Genomic DNA, 21,925 nt, shown 5'->3' with positions numbered 1-21,925 from the left:
GCTTAATTCAGAGACTCTGTCCATCACCACCCCTTGCTGTAAATATTTTTGTCCACCCTAAGCGTGGAAGGGTATACTCAGATGTGAGTCCCTTGCTCATTGCACCATCAGGATTCAAGCAAGCCGGGCCGAAGACGGCTGTAATGCCAGAAACCGGTCCCCGGAAGCTTGTTTCCTTCCCAGTGTAAGAATTGGCTTTTGTAGTCTGGTCTGCCCTGTTCCCATGATGCACTGGGCCAGGGACAGACTATTTTGCATACAGCCAGGTTCTGAAACTGGGATGGTGCAATGAGCTAAAAAACGGTGTTGGATCTAGCCCTGATCTCTTGACTGGGTGAGAGTATTCTGCTTAATTCAGAGACTCTGTCCATCACCACCCCTTGTTGTAAATATTTTTGTCCACCCTAAGCGTGGAAGGGTATACTCAGATGTGAGTCCCTTGCTCATTGCACCATCAGGATTCAAGCAAGCCGGGCCGAAGACGGCTGTAATGCCAGAAACCGGTCCCCGGAAGCTTGTTTCCTTCCCAGTGTAAGAATTGGCTTTTGTAGTCTGGTCTGCCCTGTTCCCATGATGCACTGGGCCAGGGACAGACTATTTTGCATACAGCCAGGTTCTGAAACTGGGATGGTGCAATGAGCTAAAAAACGGTGTTGGATCTAGCCCTGATCTCTTGACTGGGTGAGAGTATTCTGCTTAATTCAGAGACTCTGTCCATCACCACCCCTTGTTGTAAATATTTTTGTCCACCCTAAGCGTGGAAGGGTATACTCAGATGTGAGTCCCTTGCTCATTGCACCATCAGGATTCAAGCAAGCCGGGCCGAAGACGGCTGTAATGCCAGAAACCGGTCCCCGGAAGCTTGTTTCCTTCCCAGTGTAAGAATTGGCTTTTGTAGTCTGGTCTGCCCTGTTCCCATGATGCACTGGGCCAGGGACAGACTATTTTGCATACAGCCAGGTTCTGAAACTGGGATGGTGCAATGAGCTAAAAAACGGTGTTGGATCTAGCCCTGATCTCTTGACTGGGTGAGAGTATTCTGCTTAATTCAGAGACTCTGTCCATCACCACCCCTTGTTGTAAATATTTTTGTCCACCCTAAGCGTGGAAGGGTATACTCAGATGTGAGTTGCACCATCAGGATTCAAGCAAGCCGGGCCGAAGACGGCTGTAATGCCAGAAACCGGTCCCCGGAAGCTTGTTTCCTTCCCAGTGTAAGAATTGGCTTTTGTAGTCTGGTCTGCCCTGTTCCCATGATGCACTGGGCCAGGGACAGACTATTTTGCATACAGCCAGGTTCTGAAACTGGGATGGTGCAATGAGCTAAAAAACGGTGTTGGATCTAGCCCTGATCTCTTGACTGGGTGAGAGTATTCTGCTTAATTCAGAGACTCTGTCCATCACCACCCCTTGTTGTAAATATTTTTGTCCACCCTAAGCGTGGAAGGGTATACTCAGATGTGAGTCCCTTGCTCATTGCACCATCAGGATTCAAGCAAGCCGGGCCGAAGACGGCTGTAATGCCAGAAACCGGTCCCCGGAAGCTTGTTTCCTTCCCAGTGTAAGAATTGGCTTTTGTAGTCTGGTCTGCCCTGTTCCCATGATGCACTGGGCCAGGGACAGACTATTTTGCATACAGCCAGGTTCTGAAACTGGGATGGTGCAATGAGCTAAAAAACGGTGTTGGATCTAGCCCTGATCTCTTGACTGGATGAGAGTATTCTGCTTAATTCAGAGACTCTGTCCATCACCACCCCTTGTTGTAAATATTTTTGTCCACCCTAAGCGTGGAAGGGTATACTCAGATGTGAGTCCCTTGCTCATTGCACCATCAGGATTCAAGCAAGCCGGGCCGAAGACGGCTGTAATGCCAGAAACCGGTCCCCGGAAGCTTGTTTCCTTCCCAGTGTAAGAATTGGCTTTTGTAGTCTGGTCTGCCCTGTTCCCATGATGCACTGGGCCAGGGACAGACTATTTTGCATACAGCCAGGTTCTGAAACTGGGATGGTGCAATGAGCTAAAAAACGGTGTTGGATCTAGCCCTGATCTCTTGACTGGGTGAGAGTATTCTGCTTAATTCAGAGACTCTGTCCATCACCACCCCTTGTTGTAAATATTTTTGTCCACCCTAAGCGTGGAAGGGTATACTCAGATGTGAGTCCCTTGCTCATTGCACCATCAGGATTCAAGCAAGCCGGGCCGAAGACGGCTGTAATGCCAGAAACCGGTCCCCGGAAGCTTGTTTCCTTCCCAGTGTAAGAATTGGCTTTTGTAGTCTGGTCTGCCCTGTTCCCATGATGCACTGGGCCAGGGACAGACTATTTTGCATACAGCCAGGTTCTGAAACTGGGATGGTGCAATGAGCTAAAAAACGGTGTTGGATCTAGCCCTGATCTCTTGACTGGGTGAGAGTATTCTGCTTAATTCAGAGACTCTGTCCATCACCACCCCTTGTTGTAAATATTTTTGTCCACCCTAAGCGTGGAAGGGTATACTCAGATGTGAGTCCCTTGCTCATTGCACCATCAGGATTCAAGCAAGCCGGGCCGAAGACGGCTGTAATGCCAGAAACCGGTCCCCGGAAGCTTGTTTCCTTCCCAGTGTAAGAATTGGCTTTTGTAGTCTGGTCTGCCCTGTTCCCATGATGCACTGGGCCAGGGACAGACTATTTTGCATACAGCCAGGTTCTGAAACTGGGATGGTGCAATGAGCTAAAAAACGGTGTTGGATCTAGCCCTGATCTCTTGACTGGGTGAGAGTATTCTGCTTAATTCAGAGACTCTGTCCATCACCACCCCTTGTTGTAAATGTAGATGAGGCAAAGGCCGCCAGGGCACTCAATGTGCCCTTTAAATAGATAGGAAGAAACGTTGCAGCTGCCCACGCTGTTGCTGCACTAGATCTATTATCAGATGGTAAAGTTTTATCAGTGGCACATGGATGATGTTAAGAGGAGAATTCCTGAACCAGATATGTGGGATACTGTCAGTTTGTCCATTCCAAGATGGCCCCCAAATGCAGAGAGAGGATCCACCCCATTTCACTCTCTATGCACAGCAGAGCATAGAGACCAGGGAGGAGGAGGCACCCCTCTTCAGTAAGCTCCCGGAGCTTCAATTGGGTGTTCCAGCACGGCGGCCATTTTCAAGTGGATGCATTTAAATTACCAACCACCCAAGTAGTCTTCAGCTGAATCGGGGTTCAGGGCTAAATGTTTTAACTCCTGACACGGTTTAACAAATTGACCTTTGTCCCTTTAAGGATACCTTGTTATTGTCACGGGCTCTTGCTCGGGACACTTGTGTTTATCTTTAAGTTTGACCCGCGTTCTGCTGCTGTACCTGGGTGTTCTGCTTGAACTTCTGCAGTTAGAGCAGTTACACCGAGGACGCCAGAAGGGAGGTCGCAGCTTCTCTGCTCTACCGAGCCTCCAACAATAAATCTTCTTCTTCTCTTCATCTGGATTTCACCTCAGAGTGAACCTCAGCTAACGCAGACACCCCCAAAACAAAGATAAGGCGGCAGAGGAGGCCAGCACTCACCGGCATCATCCTGGGTCCATACCGCATTGATGCTGGCTGCGGGCCGGCAGCCCCAGTGCCAAGGCTGGTCTTCGGAGCTGGGGAGGGAGGGTGGGCTAACTCGCCCGGTCCCGTTCGTTCTCGGGTTCTGCTGGCAGAGGGGTTTGTTTTCCTGCCCTTGCGGCTTCCGTCTCTCCCGGGCGGTCGATGTTGGCTGGCTTGCGAGCAGCTCCCACTTACCGGCAGAACACGCAGCTTTCGACCGTTGACAGGTCCCCCGGCTTCGGTCGGCGGCCGGTCCTCCCCCGTGCCTTCTCTAGCGCTGCGAGGCGGACCCGAGGTGCCATGTAGTGCAGCGACACATTATGGCAGCAATCTCATTATATAAGAACTCTGATATAGCTTCTCTGATTATGCCAAGGCTTAAACCTTGGTAGTGTTTGAATACTTGGAATCCCCTTATGTTGCCATGTTTCCACAAATCTGCATACCGGGGCTGGAGGTGGTGGTAAGCAATAGTTCCAGGGTTAGAATGCCCTTTTGAGTCTGTGCAAACCTACTAAGGCACATGTTTTAAGGGTTTTCAACAATTCTTCCATAATCTTTTCCCATACTGAGAACTGTTGGAAATTTACTCCTGACAATGGCAGGTGTAAACCTTCCAGAGTTGGGGAAAAAAGTGGTTGGAGGGAAAGTGAACTTGCAAACACTCAGATTTTCGCATGAGCAAATCTACACAGGCATATTTGCTCATGATAAAATGCAGTTCACAAATATTTTCTAGGGGTACTATTTCTTGTCCTACTTCTGTAAATCCTTGGGTACTCTTGAAAGCCGTATAGTTGCACTTAATGCAAGGACATACACCATGGGTGCACTTTTGCATCTTTAATATTTGTTGACGAGGGGAAAGATGGCGGCCGGTCCTTAAGTCCGGTCGGGAGCTCCGTGCCTGAGGTTAATGCCGGTGTGAGAGAGCCTCATTGCCGCCCGTTGCCGTTTTCCGCTTACCCTCTGAAACGCCGGAAAAGTTATGTGTGTCCCTGTTGATGCACTGGAGGGGAGACGCGGGATCTAGGAGGTCCCGTTTTCAGATTCTGATGACGGCTGATACGGCTCCGCAGCTCTCGGCTTCGCGCTGACACAGGCGAGTTACAGCAGCCTCAATCCGCTGCATTTCGGCGGTTCGAAAGGAGGGAGGAGCCCGTGAACGCGGGAAGCACAGAATGGTATGCGGAGCCGGGCAGACACTAGGAGACTGAGAGAGCCGTTTCAGCAGGTAAACCAGAATAACAAAACAAACAACTAGGAGTTTTTCCACCGCTTTTTGACAACAGCTTTTGACAACAGCTACTGCTTGCAGTGGAAGATGAGGTGAGGTGACGCTTTCTTCAGAGAGCGTAGAGCACAGTGGAGGATTGAAAGGTGGCGAGGCAGGTGAGGAGGTGAGGCAAGCGAGGGGAAGCGACCCAGTTTGGCTTTGAGCAGTTTTAGCATGTCAAATAAGGAGAGAGCCAGGGGGTGATTAAGGGAGTGATTCAGCAAACTATAGGTCATTATAGGGGGATGGTTTTCTTCACAGAGGTAATCTCTAAGTTCACAGGGGCCGCCTGTGAGCACCCGAGCTAAAGCGCTACTACCTGCCCGGAGAGTGGTTTAAGACGGTGGCGGATAGCGCTTAGAGCTAGAAAACAATGTCTACAAGCTCTTAGTAAAGTAGCCCAAACACTCAGAGGGAGTGCGAGTAGGGCAGAATTATGGCCAAGACTCTATCAGTACTCTGCTGATCTAGTCGGCTCGAATGAAAACCCACATGCCGATCTGCTATTTTCAGTCCAAGAACCCAAATGTGGGGGAAAAAGAGAGGTATGTCAGGTGTCTAAAAATCTGCCCTCTTTGTTCGATGTCCCTTGTGTAAACAATCTAGAGGTAGCAGAGCAGTTAACAAGGCCGTCTGGTTTAACATATATCAGTGAGGCAGAAGAGGGGTTTGTTCAGGTATCTGCAGCGCCAGATCCTTTTGGTTGTTTGGGCACATTTGATATAAAGCTTGGCGTTGTAGGTGCGCCAGATGGTCTAAAACTGGAGGGGCTGAGAGGGGACAAAAGAGCATCGCAAGCTGTATCTAAAGATCTAAAAGAGGTTATACCCCCAAGTAAACAGTCAGGACCCCTCTCTTCGGTAGTCCTAGAGGAGGAGAGAGTTGAGCAGAACTCTATTCTAACTGAGGCAGAGACAGAGGCAAGTAAGGCAAGTAAGGCCAATACGGTTAAAACGGCGGGGTCTGACACTACAGTAAAATCTAGCCTCAGAAATAAGCAGTTCCTTAAAACCTTGGCTCCCCCTACTCCAAAGCAGGCGGTAATCCCTAGAGTTACAAGGAGAGTTACACGGAAAACATTGAACTTACAGGTAGGGGTAGCCGTAAATAAAAAGGGGGGCACCGGGCGATAATTTGGCCCTAGGAAAGAGAGGAAAAGGTGACAAAGTAAACATTACGCCGTCCTTAAGATCTTACTTTAAAGCACAGGAAAGGATCAGTGGTAAAGAGATGGCAGAATGCGCGGCTCTTCAAGTCATAACTGATTATCACTCTCCTGAAAGCGTGGAGGGGCAGGAGAACCTAGTAAACTCAGTAGCTTCTACAAACGTGCAAGATCCCCAATCCCTAATGGTGCAACCGGAACTTTCGGCATCGGCATCGACACCAGTGTCATCACAGACCCTCATTCAGAGTCGTCCTGAGCAGGACCTTATAATGAGATTACAGCCTGACTCTCTGGAACCCTCATCAATAGGGTCTAGTACCCTATCTCAGCCAGTTACCCATCCAGTTTTCCAACCCACTCCATTAGCTTACGGCGACAACCCGCAGAGCATCCCCCGAAAGGGTTCTGGTAACACTACAGTGGCTTTGCTAGAGCTGATGCTGGAGGAGATGAGGTCTAGGTTTAAAGTCTCTGAGGAAAATCAGAATAAGCTTCATGAGAGATTTGAATCTTTAGACAACAAGCTTTCTACTTTGAACGAAAGGGTCTCCTTAGTGGAAGCTGAGACGGAGGGGTTGGCAAAGAGAACAGAAGTTTCAGAGAAGAACATCAGAGACTTAAGGGCAAAGGACAAATTGATAGAAGAGAAACTGGAGTCCCTAGAAAATCAATCAAGGAGATCTAACCTAAGATTTCTGAATATACCCGAAGGGCAGGAAGGGTCCGATATAAGAAAATTTATTATTTCCTTGATTGAAGAACATTTTCCTTGGAGCAAGGCTTTAAACTTGAAAGATGATATCCAACGAGTACATAGAGATCCTTTTAGGAAAACTAAAGAAAGGAAGAATCCAAGGAAGATCTTAGTAAATTTCAAGTCATACACTACTAAAGAAAAAATTCTAAATGAGGGATTGAAAAATCGAGAGTACAGCGGAGGTAGTTGGTCTTTTAAAATCCGCTCGGATATTGCCAAGGTAACACAGGATAGACAATGGGAGCTGGGCCAGAGAATGCCGGATTTAAGATCACTGGGGGCTACAGTTCAAATGAACTTCCCTGCCGCATTGAGGATCATGTGGAGGAATAAAATGTTCAATATAAGAGACCCGTTGGAAGTTGACTCTTTGCTTGAACAGATCCGCACTGATATACAAGTGAATCTTACTCATAAAAATTGATTTACTTTATAAACATAAACATAGTTAAAAAAAAAAGAGAAGGGGTAGGAAAGGGGTATGAAATGATTGTAAATAGGGGGCGGTAGGGGTGAACTCACTCATTGGCATTTTCTCTTTTTTTTTCTTTTTTTTTCTCTTTCTTATCCTTTTGGCACGGGCTCAAAATGGGCTAAAGTATAGCCCAAAGAAAAGGGAGGCTTTCCCAGGGAGGGAAGGTGTTTCCCCGTGCCTTTTCTTTTCAACTTCAAATTTTCTCAACTATTTTACAGTTTCTTTATGAATATACACGAGAGGGAAAGGACGGGGAACACAAGGGGGTGGGGAGAAAACTAGGGAAAAATGGAAAAAAAGTCCTCATCATGCCCTCTGTAAAGGAGAAACATTGTCTAAAAGTTAACTTACCCAGCTTTGTTAATATTGTCATAATCAATAATGGATAAAAAAAAAAGATCTTTAAAAGTAACAACATGGAATGTTATTGGTCTAAGAACCAAGAGTAGGCGCCGGAAATTTTTTGAATATCTAAAGTGTCTGGACAGTGAAATTATAATATTACAAGAAACACACTTAGTTAAAAAAGAGTGGGAAGAACTAATTAATACCCTCAAGTGGGTCGACTGTTATATCTGTACAGACCAGGAGTGTGTTATTAAAGGGGTCGCAATCTTGTTTAAAAAATCTCTGAATGTAAGAATCATCTCCACTGAGACAGACCCTAAGGGAAGGTGGGCAATAGCCAATATAAGTATTCTAAATAATACTTTTACGGTGGCCGGATACTATGGGCCCAACTTAGACGATCCAACCCCACTTCAATCTCTATACTCCCACTTGATTTCCACTACATCGCCCGTAATTTTGGGAGGGGACTTCAATATTATCTTGGATCCAAGAACAGACCGCTCCCCCAGAGGTAATCAAAATAGTCTACCAAAAATGAGGGAGTGGCTGGGGGTATACAAGAGAGACCTTAACCTTATGGATATATGGAACAAAAAGGGGATCAAACAGGATAAGTTCACTTTCTCTAACAAAAAGTTGGGTATCCACTCCAGAATAGACTACTTTTTAATAGACCAGTGTCTTCTGGATAGTACTTTGATGGTAAAGCACCTTCCCGCACATCTTTCTGATCACTCGGCTGTTGAAATAAACTTGAAAATAAATAATGACTTAGATCCATCAAGATGGACATTTGATCGGTCCATCCTTCTAAACTCAGCTATAGTGGAGCTACTCAAGCAAGACACAGAGACATACTTCAAAGAAAATAAGGGTAGTACGGTACCTCAAACTGTGTGGGAGGCTTATAAGGCCGTAATAAGGGGCAGAGTTGGGGGGTTAGCCTGTAACAAAGCTAGAGAGATGAAAAAAGACATTCAAAAATTAGAGGAAAATATTACGTTTATAGATCGCCAGATGTCCCTGTCACCTTCTTATCTACAAACTCAAGAACTATCTAAAGAAAGACAGAAAAAAAAGGAAAATCTAACAGAACTACTGGAGAGCAAAATCAGAGAAAGATGGGACTGTAGTAAACTTGCCCACTATGAGTATGGTGAAGGTTGTGGGAAGTTGTTGGCCTGGAAAACTAAAACAGACTTAATAAGAAATAAAATCAACTGCATAGATCCAAGAGATCTCTCTCAAAATGGCCTAGAAGATACGGTAATTAAACAGGAATTTATGGCCTTCTTTTCGGATTTATACTTGGAGGACTGTAACCCGGACATAGAAGAGATTAACAGGTTTTTGATTGCTCAAAACATTCCCACTCTTCAAGAGGAGGAAAAAGAGAGACTAAACAGTCCAATCACAACAGGGGAAGTAGAAGCAGCAATAAAATATCTAAAAAGAGGCAAAGCGGCAGGCCCTGATGCTCTACCTTATGAGTTTTATAAACATCTGAAAGTTGTCCTAATCCCCCATCTGACCGAACTCTTCAATGAGATATTTTTAAACAACAGAAAAATTCCAGAAACATGGAATGACGCAACTATCTCAGTCCTTCTAAAACCTGGCAAGAACCCAAAAAAATGTGAGTCCTATCGCCCTATCTCAATATTAAATTGTGATTACAAAATATTCACTCAAATTATGGCCAAAAGATTAGGGAAAATCGCAGGAACTCTAATAAATTCCAACCAAAAGGGCTTCGTGGCAGGAAGACACCTTCAGGACCTTACGCAAGGATTGATTGGGGCAATAGATATTGCCACCACAGAAAAAATTCCTCTATCAATAATCGCAATAGATGCGGCCAAAGCATTTGATAGAGTTTGTTGGAAATACCTTAGTGAAGTGTTAAAACAATTTAATCTGGGAGACAACATTGTCAAAATGGTAGAAAACATTTACAACTCCCCCAGGGCCAAAATCCTGATCAATGGTAAACTAACTACCGATATACACATAGGTAGAGGAACTCGTCAAGGGTGACCTCTTTCCCCCCTCCTTTTTAATTTTTATATTGAACCTGTGGCAGAATGTCTAAGGAATCTTCCCTCAATCCAGCCTTTTTCCTATCAAGGATGGCAAAAAGAAATAGCCCTCTATGCTGACGACCTCATGATTTTTACATCAGATGTGAGGGGGGCTTTAAGAATAGTAGAAGACACCTTACTAAGTTTTGGTAAAATATCTGGTTACCAGATGAACCAGACTAAAACAGAAGTTATGAGCTGGAACGAGGTATCTGTTCCCCCATTTGGTAAGGAGAAAATGAGATATCTAGGAATAGACTTAGTAAAAGATATAGACAAGATCTCACAAATTAATCTACAGAGAGTAGAAACAGAAGTTAATAAACTTCTGAAGGTCTGGAGTAGTCTCCCGCTTACATTCCTAGGAAGGTCTAATATAATGAAAATGACAATTTTGCCAAAATTCACTTTTATTTTTAGTGCAATTCCTTTAGAATTTAAAAAAGAGACATTAAAAAAAATTCAGGGGAAAATATCCACGTTTATTTGGTCTGCAAAAAGACCAAGGATAGCCTGGTATAAGTTAAGAAGAAAAAAAGAGCAGGGAGGTATAGCTAGCCCTGACCTATTAGAATACTGTCGGGCATTTCAATTTAAATATGTCAGGACATTGTTGGGCCATTTCGAACTTTACCCACAGTACTTTCAAAGCATAACAAACCATACGAGTCACTTCCTTTATAAATTTGGTCACCCAAAATTCTTCAAAAAGATAAAACTGAAGATTTTAAAAGCAGCATCAAAATTATGGTATGGTGTTAGATGTACCTTGGGTATTCCTCTATACAGTGAGAAAGCCCCAATCTGGGATTCACCAACTACACCAGATTGCCTTAAGGACAGACTTGCTGGTCCACTTAAACAAGCAGGCATAATAGAATGGGGTCAACTTCTTTTCCAAAATAAACTTCTCGAATGGGAAAATCTCTCACGACGGACAAATTACACACTCTCTAAATTTAAGTACTATCAGATGTTGAGCTGGTCGAACTCTTTAAAAGAAACCAGAAAAGGAAACCTTGATCTGGAAGTTAAACTCCTGGAGACTAATCAATTCAAAAAAGAAATATCCTACTGGTACTGGGCTTTAATAATAGCAGGAGAAGACGACTTTCGGATTCCGGAGAGTATCTGGGGAAAAGACCTGCCGACGCTGGATCTAAATAATACATGGCAAGTATCTATGAGCAAATGCTGGTCTATTGTATCTTCTGCTGCCCTCCATAGAAATCTTTTATTCACCACACACAGAGCGTATTGGACTCCGAAGAGGCTTTCTAAACTGAGTGGAGATGCATCGAAAAGCTGCCCAAAATGTGGTATGATTAAAGCGGATGACTTGCACATGTTCTGGCAGTGCCCCAGCCTCGAAGGTTTCTGGAAAGACGTTGGTATGATATTAGAAAGAGCCTTAGGAAAGCAACTAATTGTAAGTACGGATTTGGTTGTTTTTGGGGTCTCTTGTATGCCGGCTATGAATGCTTTATCGAAAGCTGAAGAAAACTAGGGCCCAGATGTAGGTAAAATAGATTTACCGATTTTAAATTACCGAATCATACCGATTCGGTAATTAAAAATCGGTAAATCTAAGGGGTTGAGATGTAGGAACATCCAGATATTCCTGCTACAGAATCGGTAAAAATCGGTATTTACCGATTCGGTAAATACCGACCGGTAATGGCCCATTCATTCCTATGGGCTTTGAAGCCCATAGGAATGAATGGGGCATTACCGGTCGGTATTTACCGAATCGGTAAATACCGATTTTGACAAGGGTGCAGGGGGTGTCACTTTGACACCCTCTAGCACCCCCAAAAAAGATTCGGGGGCCATGTGGCAAGCATACCTGCCCTAAGGGCAGGTCTGCCTGTCATATGGCACAGGTGTGCATGCACACATGTGCATGCACACCGGAATCGGTTTTTTACCATGAAGTTGGATTTCATGGTAAAATACCGATTCTGTAAGGCTTGTGGGACTCAGAAGAGTCCCACCTACATAACAATAATACCGAATAGGTATAAATACCGAATCGGTATTTTACAGATTCGGTAAATTTAGCGATCGGTAAATTTACCGAATCTGTAAAATAATGTGTCCCTACATACCGATTACTGAATACCGGTCGGAAACGGCCGAAAATACCGATTTTCGGCCGTTACCGACCGACCTACATCGGGCCCTTAGTCTTTATTCTAATCTTGTTGGCTAGGAGGGAGCTTTGTATTAAATAGGTAAGCCCGGTAGCTCCCTCTCGAAATGAATGGCTAGCGTCAATTTTAAGGGTGTACAAATTAGACAGAAGAAAGAGTGTGAGTTCGAAAAAGTTTAAATTTTGGGATATATGGGTAGACTTTAATAAGGGGCGACTAGGGATATGGGATGTAGTGGGATAGTGAGATTTCGTGGTTCTTTTTTTTTTTCTCTTTTTCCTAACATATGTCCAATGATTACGCTGTCGCAACGAAATGGAACTGATGGTACTTCGAAGTAGCCATCATGGCTAGCTTATCTCAGATCCGGGGAACGAAGACCTCTTTTTCTTAAATGTATGGAAGTAAGGGGTGCATTTTGTCTGAAACACCAGAAGGTTTTGGTTTGGGTATCCGAAAAGACACATTCTGGCTGGAGTAAGAGAGAGTGACTCTGAGATTCTCCTACATTAAAATTAGTTGCGTAATGAGGACTAAAAAAAAAAATAATAAAAATCTTTAATAATTGGGCATCTAATTTGGTCTGTCATTGACCGTGAACTTTTGCATGTATTAACTTTCTGTCTCTCTCACTCTCTGTATTGCCTGGCTTCACTGTGAGTGACAGCATTCTGCTCTTTCATGAGGAGCATATCGGCACACAAAGTAGTTTTTATTCAGTCCCAGTAACTACTGCGACAGTGTGATTTTTGAGACCAAATAAAATTGTGCTTTTGCCAGTGTTTGTTACAATGGTGAGGGCCCAGCAGCTCCCGCACCAATAGGGTTTTACAAAAACCTTGCCAAAAGCAAGTCACACATTGGCAAAACTAAAAAGCTGACCACCAATTTCAGACCTACTGGCTTTGCAAATGCTTGTTTATTTTTGTTTCCCATAATCTTATTGAAACTGGTTACACTAATTTTCCATTATGAATATTTTTGGGAAACACTAGCATGCATCTACACATGTTACTAAATGATGCTGCAAAGAAATGGTACCTTAAATTTTACAGTAGTTCAGCTAAATGTTTTTTTTCCTGCTTTCATTTTTTCATGATTATTTTATTTCGAAAGCAAAGAATTATCAATCTTGCTTTCAAGCTTCTGCAAACATTTGCATCAAATCAAAAAGTATTATTGGGGCATTACACATATCCTGATGTTGCTAAACTTTCAAAATGTGTGTACACATTTTTATACTGGAACACTGTCAGTAGTGCAGTTAGAGCTTACAACATTTACTTGGAGTGCTCATCCTAATAATGAAGGCTTTCTATTAATGAACCATAAATACAAGTTTGAATATTATTAACATTTGGACAAAAATATTACCTTAATTGCAGAGGGCGCCCTTCCCTGATCCATAATATGGTACTGCAAACTGGCAGCCAGAAGGTTTGAGCTGCAGGGGGTTGAGCCTACTTGTCCCAAGGTCAAAATACTCATGAAAACTTGTTGCCCTTGACCCCAAACAATATGTCCCGTGCGTCGGGCTATAGGAATTCCACATCCCTGTACAGACATGTTCTGTAGCTGAATGTGTTTAGAGGGCAGCATTCAAGACAGTGCTCAGAGCGAGTACTTCTAGGCTGCCCTTCCGAATCAGTTTACCCTCAACACTCAGCAATCAGTAAAATCATCTTTCAAATGCTCCTGGGGCAGTATAATACTTTGTGCTCGAGGGAGTAACAGGTGTGTGCGCCCAGTTTGTGCATCAAAGGGCACAGTGGCATTACAGAAAGGGCCACTGACATTTGTGCGTCCCCTCTTTCTACAGATAGCGCTGTGCACATGTTGCTCCAGCACTATCATAAAAGTGTGTCCCCTCATTTGCATTGGGGTGCTCTCTCATTTGCAGAGGAGCGTGACCCCATGCAAATAAGTGAATCAATTTGCTTTTGCGCCCGTGCCATATTATGGACATAGCACAGAGGCAAACATGCCTTAGAAGGCACACTGAAAGTGCGCCACAAACAAGTGGCACACTTTCAGCGCATCTCCTAAATGCAGGCATCTGGAGGGTAGAATGGGGCTCCCTGGGGGCAGCACATTCAGGTGAACAGCAGAGTGGCTGCTTTTAAGTAAATCTGTGTTTTCACAGTGCAGATGGCAACCCGCCTGCACTTTTTAAGGGGATTAGAGATCCACTTCCAGGCGGGTGCAGTGAGTGACTGCACCAGCAGCAAGGGGATGTCTGGGAAGTCATGGGACCCCCCTACCAGAGGGCTTTGATCAGGGAGCGCACTGACAGTGCGCCACCTGAAAGCTTCTTTTGCCTCTGCACCCGTGTCTGTAATGCTACACGGATGCAGAGGCAAAGGGATTCCCTCATTGCATGGGCCCACGCCCCCATGCTAATGAGGGAACGCCCTTTGATGATAGCGCTATGTGCGTCAGCGTTATCAGTATTACAGAAGGGGACGCACAAGCGTCTGGGGCCCTTGCTGTAATAGAAAAGTACCTGGAGCCATGCAAAGCGGGCGCAAATGCTCATTGCGCCGCATTGGCACTTCTATAATTTGCCTCCAGGTTGGTAGGGATTTAGAGTCTGATCTAGAGTTTGCCAGATGGTTTAATGTCCATCAGGGTGATGGAGTTCTTCACTCTGTCGCCTTGATGGACATCCATTCTATCAAATTTATAGATATCCGTCAGTCCACAGACATTCCATTGTGTTAACAGAAACCAATGTCATGGTTCTACCTGGAGGTGACAGAGTGGGGTCCCTCGACATACTGTTGGCCTGCCCAGCCCCATATAGGACAGGCAGATAAAGAGCTTGGTAGAGACGGTACTCTGTCACTGTTGTGAGGGAGTATCTTCTGCGCCAAATTGTAAATTGGGCACAAAGAGTGCCTCATGTTGGGGGGAGCACTGTGTAGGTGAAAATGGACTGAGAGTTGTCATGGGAGAGGACTTGAGTTTGGCATTCTCGTGCTTGGGGTAATCAAGGGATTCAGGCTGTGGAAGTCTGTAAAGGAGTGACTGTTGGGGCACAAAATCATTTCAATGTTTTTGCCATTGTTGCGCATTAAAAAAAGAACAAATTCAGATTCATAAATAAATACAGAAGTAGGAAAAAACATGACTGGTAGCAAGCAAGCTTTTTTCTGCCAGGTGTTCCATTGGCTGCTTATTATCCCATCTGATGGGATCTTGCGCTCTTTGGTGTTGACAATCTCAAAGTTATAGGTAACTGCTTTGTAATCTGTCCTTTTGCCCTGGCTCTTAGGATGAGACTAACAGAAACAATGGCCTCCTTTTCTTTCAGGCAATGCCCTCTCCTGCACACGCTGCTTCAGCAAGACAGGCCCCAGGTGCACAGGACGGGCAATGATGTGCGACAAGTCGGATGATGTTTGTTTTACTAAATACTCTGTCACTAGGTCCGGTAAGTTATTGTTTCTTAATTATATTTTCTACCATAATCCATTCAAGTCCTTCTCAAGAAGATACATATTATCATAACGATGAAGTGGATACTTCCGAATAATTTGATGCCATTGCTCTGATGTTGGCATGAATAGTCATACCAAAACAGCTTTTTTTGAGTATATATACGAACACATACATAAAAAATGTTTTTACTTTGATCCCTTCAGTTAACAGTATAGCATAAGTGCATCTCGTAGTGTGTCTAAAAAGTAGGATTTCCTATCATTTGATAGAATATTATGTGAAATAAACATTGATCGATAGAGAAGCAAAATAAGTAATACATTTCAACACAGATTGGGGTTCTCAGATAACGTTCTGAAATGGTTCGCCTCTTTTCTTCATAATCGCTTGCAGTGACTCAAAGTGGGAAGTTGGCTATCCAACACGTACCCAGTGAGAATGGATGTGCCTTACGGATCCGCCATCTCTCCTACACACTTCAACCTATACATGACGCTGCTGATGGAGATCGTTGAAATGGAGAGCATCATGTACCACATGCTCACAGATGACATACAGCCTTACTTAACCCCTTCGCCGCTGCACGAATTTGGCCGCAGCGCGGGGGGGGGGGGCGGGGGCGAGCGCGGCGTTCCCTTACTCATGACCAGCCCACGCCGTCATGAGTCACGGGCGGCGTGTGCTTATGATGGCGTGGAGCCGTCATGACCCTGCCCACTCACTAATTCACCCGCAGGGAATTAGTGCCGTGTGGGCGGAGTGGCAGTTGGATGACGGCTCCACGCCGTCATGAGCACACACCACCCGTGGATGATAACGGCGTGAGGCTGTCATGAGCACGGAAGCGGTTAAACACTTCCCTCTGGACGATATCACCTGGCTCAATGACGAAAGCAAACTTGGCTGTCACGGAACCACCAGAAATTGATCTCTCTGAAAACATAATTCTTGCTCTTCTCTCCGCCCCACTGCCCCCGCTCAGGACATGCATGGCTGACATACTTGGACACCTTCAGTTGCATGCATGCAGCAGTCGAAGCAACAACATCTCTTGGGATCACACTGGATAAAAACTTTAACAGGCAAGCACATATCAACACAAATACTCGCAGTGAGTTTCACAAACTCAGCCTGCATAGGAATCTAAAATCTTTTGTGCCACCATAAGACTTCCTACTTGTTAGTCAGTCTTGGTTGTGTCCAGATTAGACTATGGGAGTGCAACCGTAACAATCCAACCCAAACATGCCCTAAATGCCGCAGCGAGGTTCATATCACACTATCTCCGAAGCTTCCACAGTGTATCCCACTAGATGCCAGGATCCAATTAAAGCAAGTGTGCATGTTGCAGAGTCCTGCACCATAAGATACCCAGGTATGCAACAAATAAGCTCAAGTTCTCAGGAGCTAGCGGCTCATTACGGAGCTCAAACTCCCGCTTGCTAGAACCTTCCAAATTACGCATGCACCTTCTCTGGATCAATCAATCAATCATATCATTTGTAAAGGACACTACTAACCCATGAGGGTCTCAAGGCGCTGGGGAGGGAAATGCTGCTACTGCTCGAAAAGCCAGGTCTTGAGGAGTTTTCTGAAGGTCAGCAGGTCTTGGGTCTGCCGTAGGTGGATGGGGAGGGTGTTCCAGGTCTTGGCGGCGTGGTGGGAGAACAATCTGCCGCCGGAGGTCGCTCTTCGGAGGCGGGACGCTTGGGCGAGGTCGGCGGAACGGAGCTGGGGGGTGGGGGTGTAGAAGCTGAGTCGTCTGTTGAGTTACGTTGGTCCGGTGTTGTGGAGTGCCTTGTGTGCATGGGTGAGGAGCTTGAAGGTTATCCTCTTGTTGACCGGGAGCCAGTGCAGGTTTCTCAGGTGGGGTGTGATGTGGCTGCGGCGAGGGATGGCGAGGATCAGGTGTGCAGAGGCGTTCTGGATGTGTTGGAGCCGTCTCAGGAGTCTGGCTGAGGATCCTGCGTAGAGGGCGTTTCCATAGTCCAACCTGCTGCTGATGAGGGTCTGGGTGACCGTTCTCCTCGTTTCAGTGGGGATCTAATTGTAGATGTAATGTAATGTAAATTGGCATTTGTAACGCGTGACTATCACTCCAAGGAGCATCTTGGTGCCTAAACAGACCAGAGTTGATCTAAAGTCTGGTCCGGCTGCTATCCGTAGTGTGACCAGGAACCTCATACTAGTGCAAGTGCGCAGGTGTCAGGGAGACTAAAAATCCCGGTCTTTAATGCCTGATGATCCTGCGGAGCATGTGGAGAGTGTTGAAGCAGGAGGAGGATACGGTGTTGAACTGTTTAGTCATGGAGAGGGTGGAGTCGAGGATGGCCCCTAGGTTGCGTGCGTGGTCGGTGGGTGTTGGAGCGGTTCCAAGTGCGGTCGGCCACCAGGAGTCGTCCCAGGCCGAAGGGATGGATCCAAGGATGAGGACCTCCATCTTATCCGAGTTCAGCTTCAGTCGACTGTTCCTCATCCATTCAGCGACGGCCTTCATTCATTCGTGAAGTTTGGTTTTGGCGGTGTGGGCGTCCTTGGTGAGGGAGAGAATCAGCTGGGTGTCATTGTCGTAGGAGATGGTGTTGAGGTCGAGCCGACGGGCGACGTGGGCGAGCGGTGCCATGTAGCTGTTAAACAGAGTTGGTCTGAGGGATTATCCCTGGGGTACGCCGCAGATGATCTTGGTTGCTTCGGAACAGAAGGAGGGAAGGCGGACGCTCTGTGTTCTGCCGGAGAGTAAGGAGGTGGTCCAGTCCAGGGCCTTCTCTTGGATCCCGTCCTTGTGGAGGAGGCGTGTTCATAGTGTATGGTGGCAGACTGTCTCGAAGGCGGCTGACAGGTCCAGGAGGATGAGGGCCACCATTTCTCCGTTGTCCAGCAGGGACTTGATGTCATCGGTGGCGGCGATGAGGGCAGTCTCTGTGCTGTGGTTGCTGCGGAACCCAGACTGGGAAGGGTCCAGGATGTTGTTCTCCTCGAGGTAGCGGGTCAGTTGTTCGTTGACTGTCTTCTTGATGGAACGGGAGCAGGGAGATGGTCTGGAAGTTCTTGAGATCCTTGGGGTCCGCCTTGGGTTTCTTGAGTGTGTCGCTGATGTTGGTCCAGGGGAGAAGGCGGTTGGTGCGGATGGTGGTCGTGGGGACGGGGGAGGTCTCAGTGGTTGTCGGGCAGTCGTGGCGTTGAAGCTGTTGTGAATGTCTGCGATCTTGTGCTGGAAGAAGGTGGCCAGCGAGTCGCACAGGTCTTGCAAGGATGGGGCGTCATTGGTGTTGGAGCTGGGGTTGGCGAGTTCCTTCACGTTGTTGAAGAGCTCTTTGCTGTTGTGCGCTTTGTTGTCTAGGCGGTCTTTGAAGGAGGCCCTTTTGGCAGATCTGATGAGGTGATGGTGTCTGCGGGTGGCGTTATTGTGGGCTCTGTGGCTGTCCGGTGTTCGTTCACGGAGCCAGATCTTCTCCAGCTTTCGGCAGGTTTGCTTCAGTGAACCAGCTGGCTTTCTTGTTGGTGTGACTGTTTGAAAGTTTCTTGATCGGGGCGAGGGTGTTGGCGTAGTCGTTGAGCCACTGTCTGAGGTTGCGGGCGGGGGTGTCGGGGTCGGTGGGGTCGGCGGGTAGGCTCTGGGCAAGGGTGGTGGTTAGCTGGTCCTCAGTGACTTTGCTCCAGCAGTGGCGAGGCATCGGTTGGGTGCGGTGGTGCGAGGTGTGTTTCTTGAAGGTGAAGTGGATGCAGCGATGGTCGGTCCAGTTGAATTTGGTGGTGTGGTTGAAGGAGACGTGGGGGCTTGTGGAGAAGATGGGGTCAAGCGTGTGACTGGCGGAGTGGGTGGGTGTTGTGACGAGTTGTCTGAGTCTGAGGTTGGCTAGGTTGTCGATCAGGGTGGTGGAGTTGATGTTGTTGTTGTTCTCGAGGTGGAAGTTCAGGTCCCTGCGGAGGATGTAGTCTGTGGAGGCGAGGGCGTGTGTGCTGACAAAGTCGGCGATGGAGTTGCTGAACTGTGGTCCGTGTCCTGGGGGTCTGTAGATGAGGGTTCCTCTGAGGGTGGTGTTGGGGTTGGTGTGGATCTGGAAGTGCAGGTGTTCGGCGGTGCTGAGGGTGTCGTTGGTATTGGTCGAGACTCTGAGAGTGTTCCTGTGGACGATGGCGATTCCTCCTCTTGCTCCGTTGGTGCGGTCCCTGCAGGTGATCTTGTAGCCTTCCGGGACGACTATGACTATGTCGCGCTTCAGCAGGTCTCCGTCAGGAAGGCGATGTCTGGGGAGGTTGAGTGGTGTAGGTCCCAGAGTTCAACGGCGTGTTTGTGGGCAGAGCTGGTGTTGAGAAGGATGCATCTGAGGTGGTTGGGTTCTTTCCTGGTCGGAAGCATGGTGTGGCGGATGCTGGTGAAGCTGCAGTTCCAGCAGGTGAAAGCTCCGTGGGTGAGCTTTGGGGCGGCCAGGAAGCAGGTGTGTGATCGTCCGGTGTTGAGTGCATGCAGGGTTCTGGCATCGTAGCGGTGTCAGGCGTTTTGGCGTTTGCGGGGTCTTGGAGCTGGGCGCGGTCCAGGCGCGTACGGGCGCAGACAGGCTTGCCTTAGCCACGCCCGCTGCGTGCGGCCGCTGCGTGCCCTCCATATGAGGTGATGTGGGAGGGAGGAGCAGCTGGGAGGCGGGAGCGGCGAATGGGATTGCGGGGGGGGGCAGGCCGCAGGGACGCAGCGGCAAGAAAAACGGGCGGGGGCTGCGGGAGAACTGGGCACAGGAAGGAAAAGCAAGTTTAGGCAAGAAAACAAGTACAGGCACAGAGGAATAAAAACAAGTCTGGGCAAGAAAGCTAGTACAGGCACATGGGAATAAAAACAAGTCTGGGCAAGAAAACAAGTTAGGCACAGGGGAATAAAAACAAGACTGGACAAGAAACCAAGTACAGGCACAGGGGAGTAAAAGCAAGTCTGGGCAAGAAAGCAAGTACAGGTACAGGGGAATAACAACAAGTCTGGGCAAGAAAGCAAGTTAGGTACAGGGGAAAAATACAAGATTAGGCAAAAACAATGCAGGCAGAGCCGTGCAGGGTCAGAGAATCTGCAATGAAAATATAGAACTAACTCCTGCCAGAGATTAGGTCTAAGCCTTCGACCCAGGTCTACCAGAAGGAAGTTTTTTTCTTGACAAATTCCTAAGGTTCTGGACCTCATGCTTTCAACCCAGAGGGCACCATGTCAAGAAAGCCATGCTACTCCAGCAGTCCTGCATTTACAGGCCGCCACAAGGGGTGATGGGAGTTTGAATATCTTCTCCTATCTACTGATTTCTTACGTACAGTCATTTTGAGTGTTTTGGAACGGATTCTCTTGCAAAACCTGATGCTGAATGTCATGACACAAAACCTGGTGTTTACGTATGGCACTATGATACCAATGAGTCACGTTTGTGCTTAATGAAACTCTAAATCAATACAATAAAATAAATGAAAGGATACCGAAGCAATAATAGATATTGAACAAGTCTCTGACTGTTCTGAGGACTATATGTGATATGTGCAGGTGTGAGGCTGGCATACCTCCAAAATATGTCTCAAGTAAACAAAATGAAACAAATGAATTTATTTAGGTTACAATTATATATCGCTCACTTGCTCAAAATTGTTCCAGGATGCTCACTAGATAACGCAATTCATCCCAGTGCACATACGAGGGAAGAACATTTTGAATAACAACGAGTCTTGCTACTATCCACAGCGTACATACAGGCAATCAACAAGTACACGGGATGTCAGTTGCAGGGTTTGGCTGTTACATCAAAGTGGGAATTGATATCAGTGCGGCCGGTAAGCCTCACTCCTCCTGAAACAGAAAAACATTCTGATCAGTACTATAAATCCACAAAATTATCAGCAGGTGTTACCACCGCAACATGTCAGCAACACAGGCCATGAACAGGAGTCCCATGTCAGTAAAGAATGCGCAAAACAGCTTCTGGACCTCGTGATCACCCTCGCTAGTCCTTGGCAACAGCGTGTAGCCCAGATTTGAGTATCAACTGGGGGTTGCTCAACCCAGGACTCATGCCATGTTGTTAGCAGGTGTTCCTTGGCAATATTGCCAGTGATCTGCATGCATTTCTCAATGCCTTCCCTTACCTTAGGGAGGGAGGAGACTGGATGAAAGTTGAACAATAGGTCTAGATCAAGATTGACATTTTTGGGCTAATTGTCCATTCTTTAAATAGCATGGGAAAAAAACATTGGGTGAGAGTGTTGTACCACGTGTATTAAAAATGTGAAGGTTTGTTTTGATCGTAGGTACTCAGGCTTCCTCCCTAAACACAGCAGAGGGACATTGGTAGTAGACGTGTCTGAATACATCAAACTGACAATCAAGGAGGCAAGGCAGAATTGGTGTTAATCGATCTTTGTGCAGATTTAATAACGTATCTCAAGCGATCTTCCTGAAGTGCCTCGCTGACATTGAAGTTCAGGCCAAGCCCTCAAATTAATTCAATCTTTTCTGGAGAATAGAGGACAATCATTTTGTCTGCCTCCTTTCTCCTCAGGGAGCAAGCCCCTCTCAGTTGGGGTGCCACATGGCTCCCGCTTCAGCCCTACATTATTTAACATTTATATGGCCCTGCTGGAACCTTTGGTTGAATCACATGGATTTAAAAAAGGGGTCTGCCGCCGTGGCGT

General features: G+C 46.6%; 1 protein-coding gene across 6 annotated transcripts in view; it reads left to right on the top strand.

The window, feature by feature from the left end:
• Nucleotides 1-21,925, top strand: part of LOC144770775 (phospholipase A2 inhibitor and Ly6/PLAUR domain-containing protein-like) — a 1,602,193-nt gene that overhangs the window by 219,127 nt on the left and 1,361,141 nt on the right. For all 6 annotated transcript variants that reach the window (XR_013599021.1, XR_013599024.1, XR_013599023.1 and 3 more), the window contains exon 3: nt 15,141-15,260. Coding sequence is in view for 2 of the 6 variants with exons in the window: in XM_078655533.1 (XP_078511659.1) it covers nt 15,141-15,260 (120 nt within the window). In the remaining 4 variants the exon portion in view is untranslated. The remainder of the gene's footprint in view (nt 1-15,140; nt 15,261-21,925) is intronic.

Source organism: Lissotriton helveticus, chromosome 7 (genome assembly GCF_964261635.1).
Source record: "Lissotriton helveticus chromosome 7, aLisHel1.1, whole genome shotgun sequence".
Taxonomy (NCBI): Eukaryota; Metazoa; Chordata; class Amphibia; order Caudata; family Salamandridae; genus Lissotriton; species Lissotriton helveticus.
Note: the sequence above shows the minus strand (reverse complement) of the source record. Positions and strands in the feature narration are given on the sequence as shown.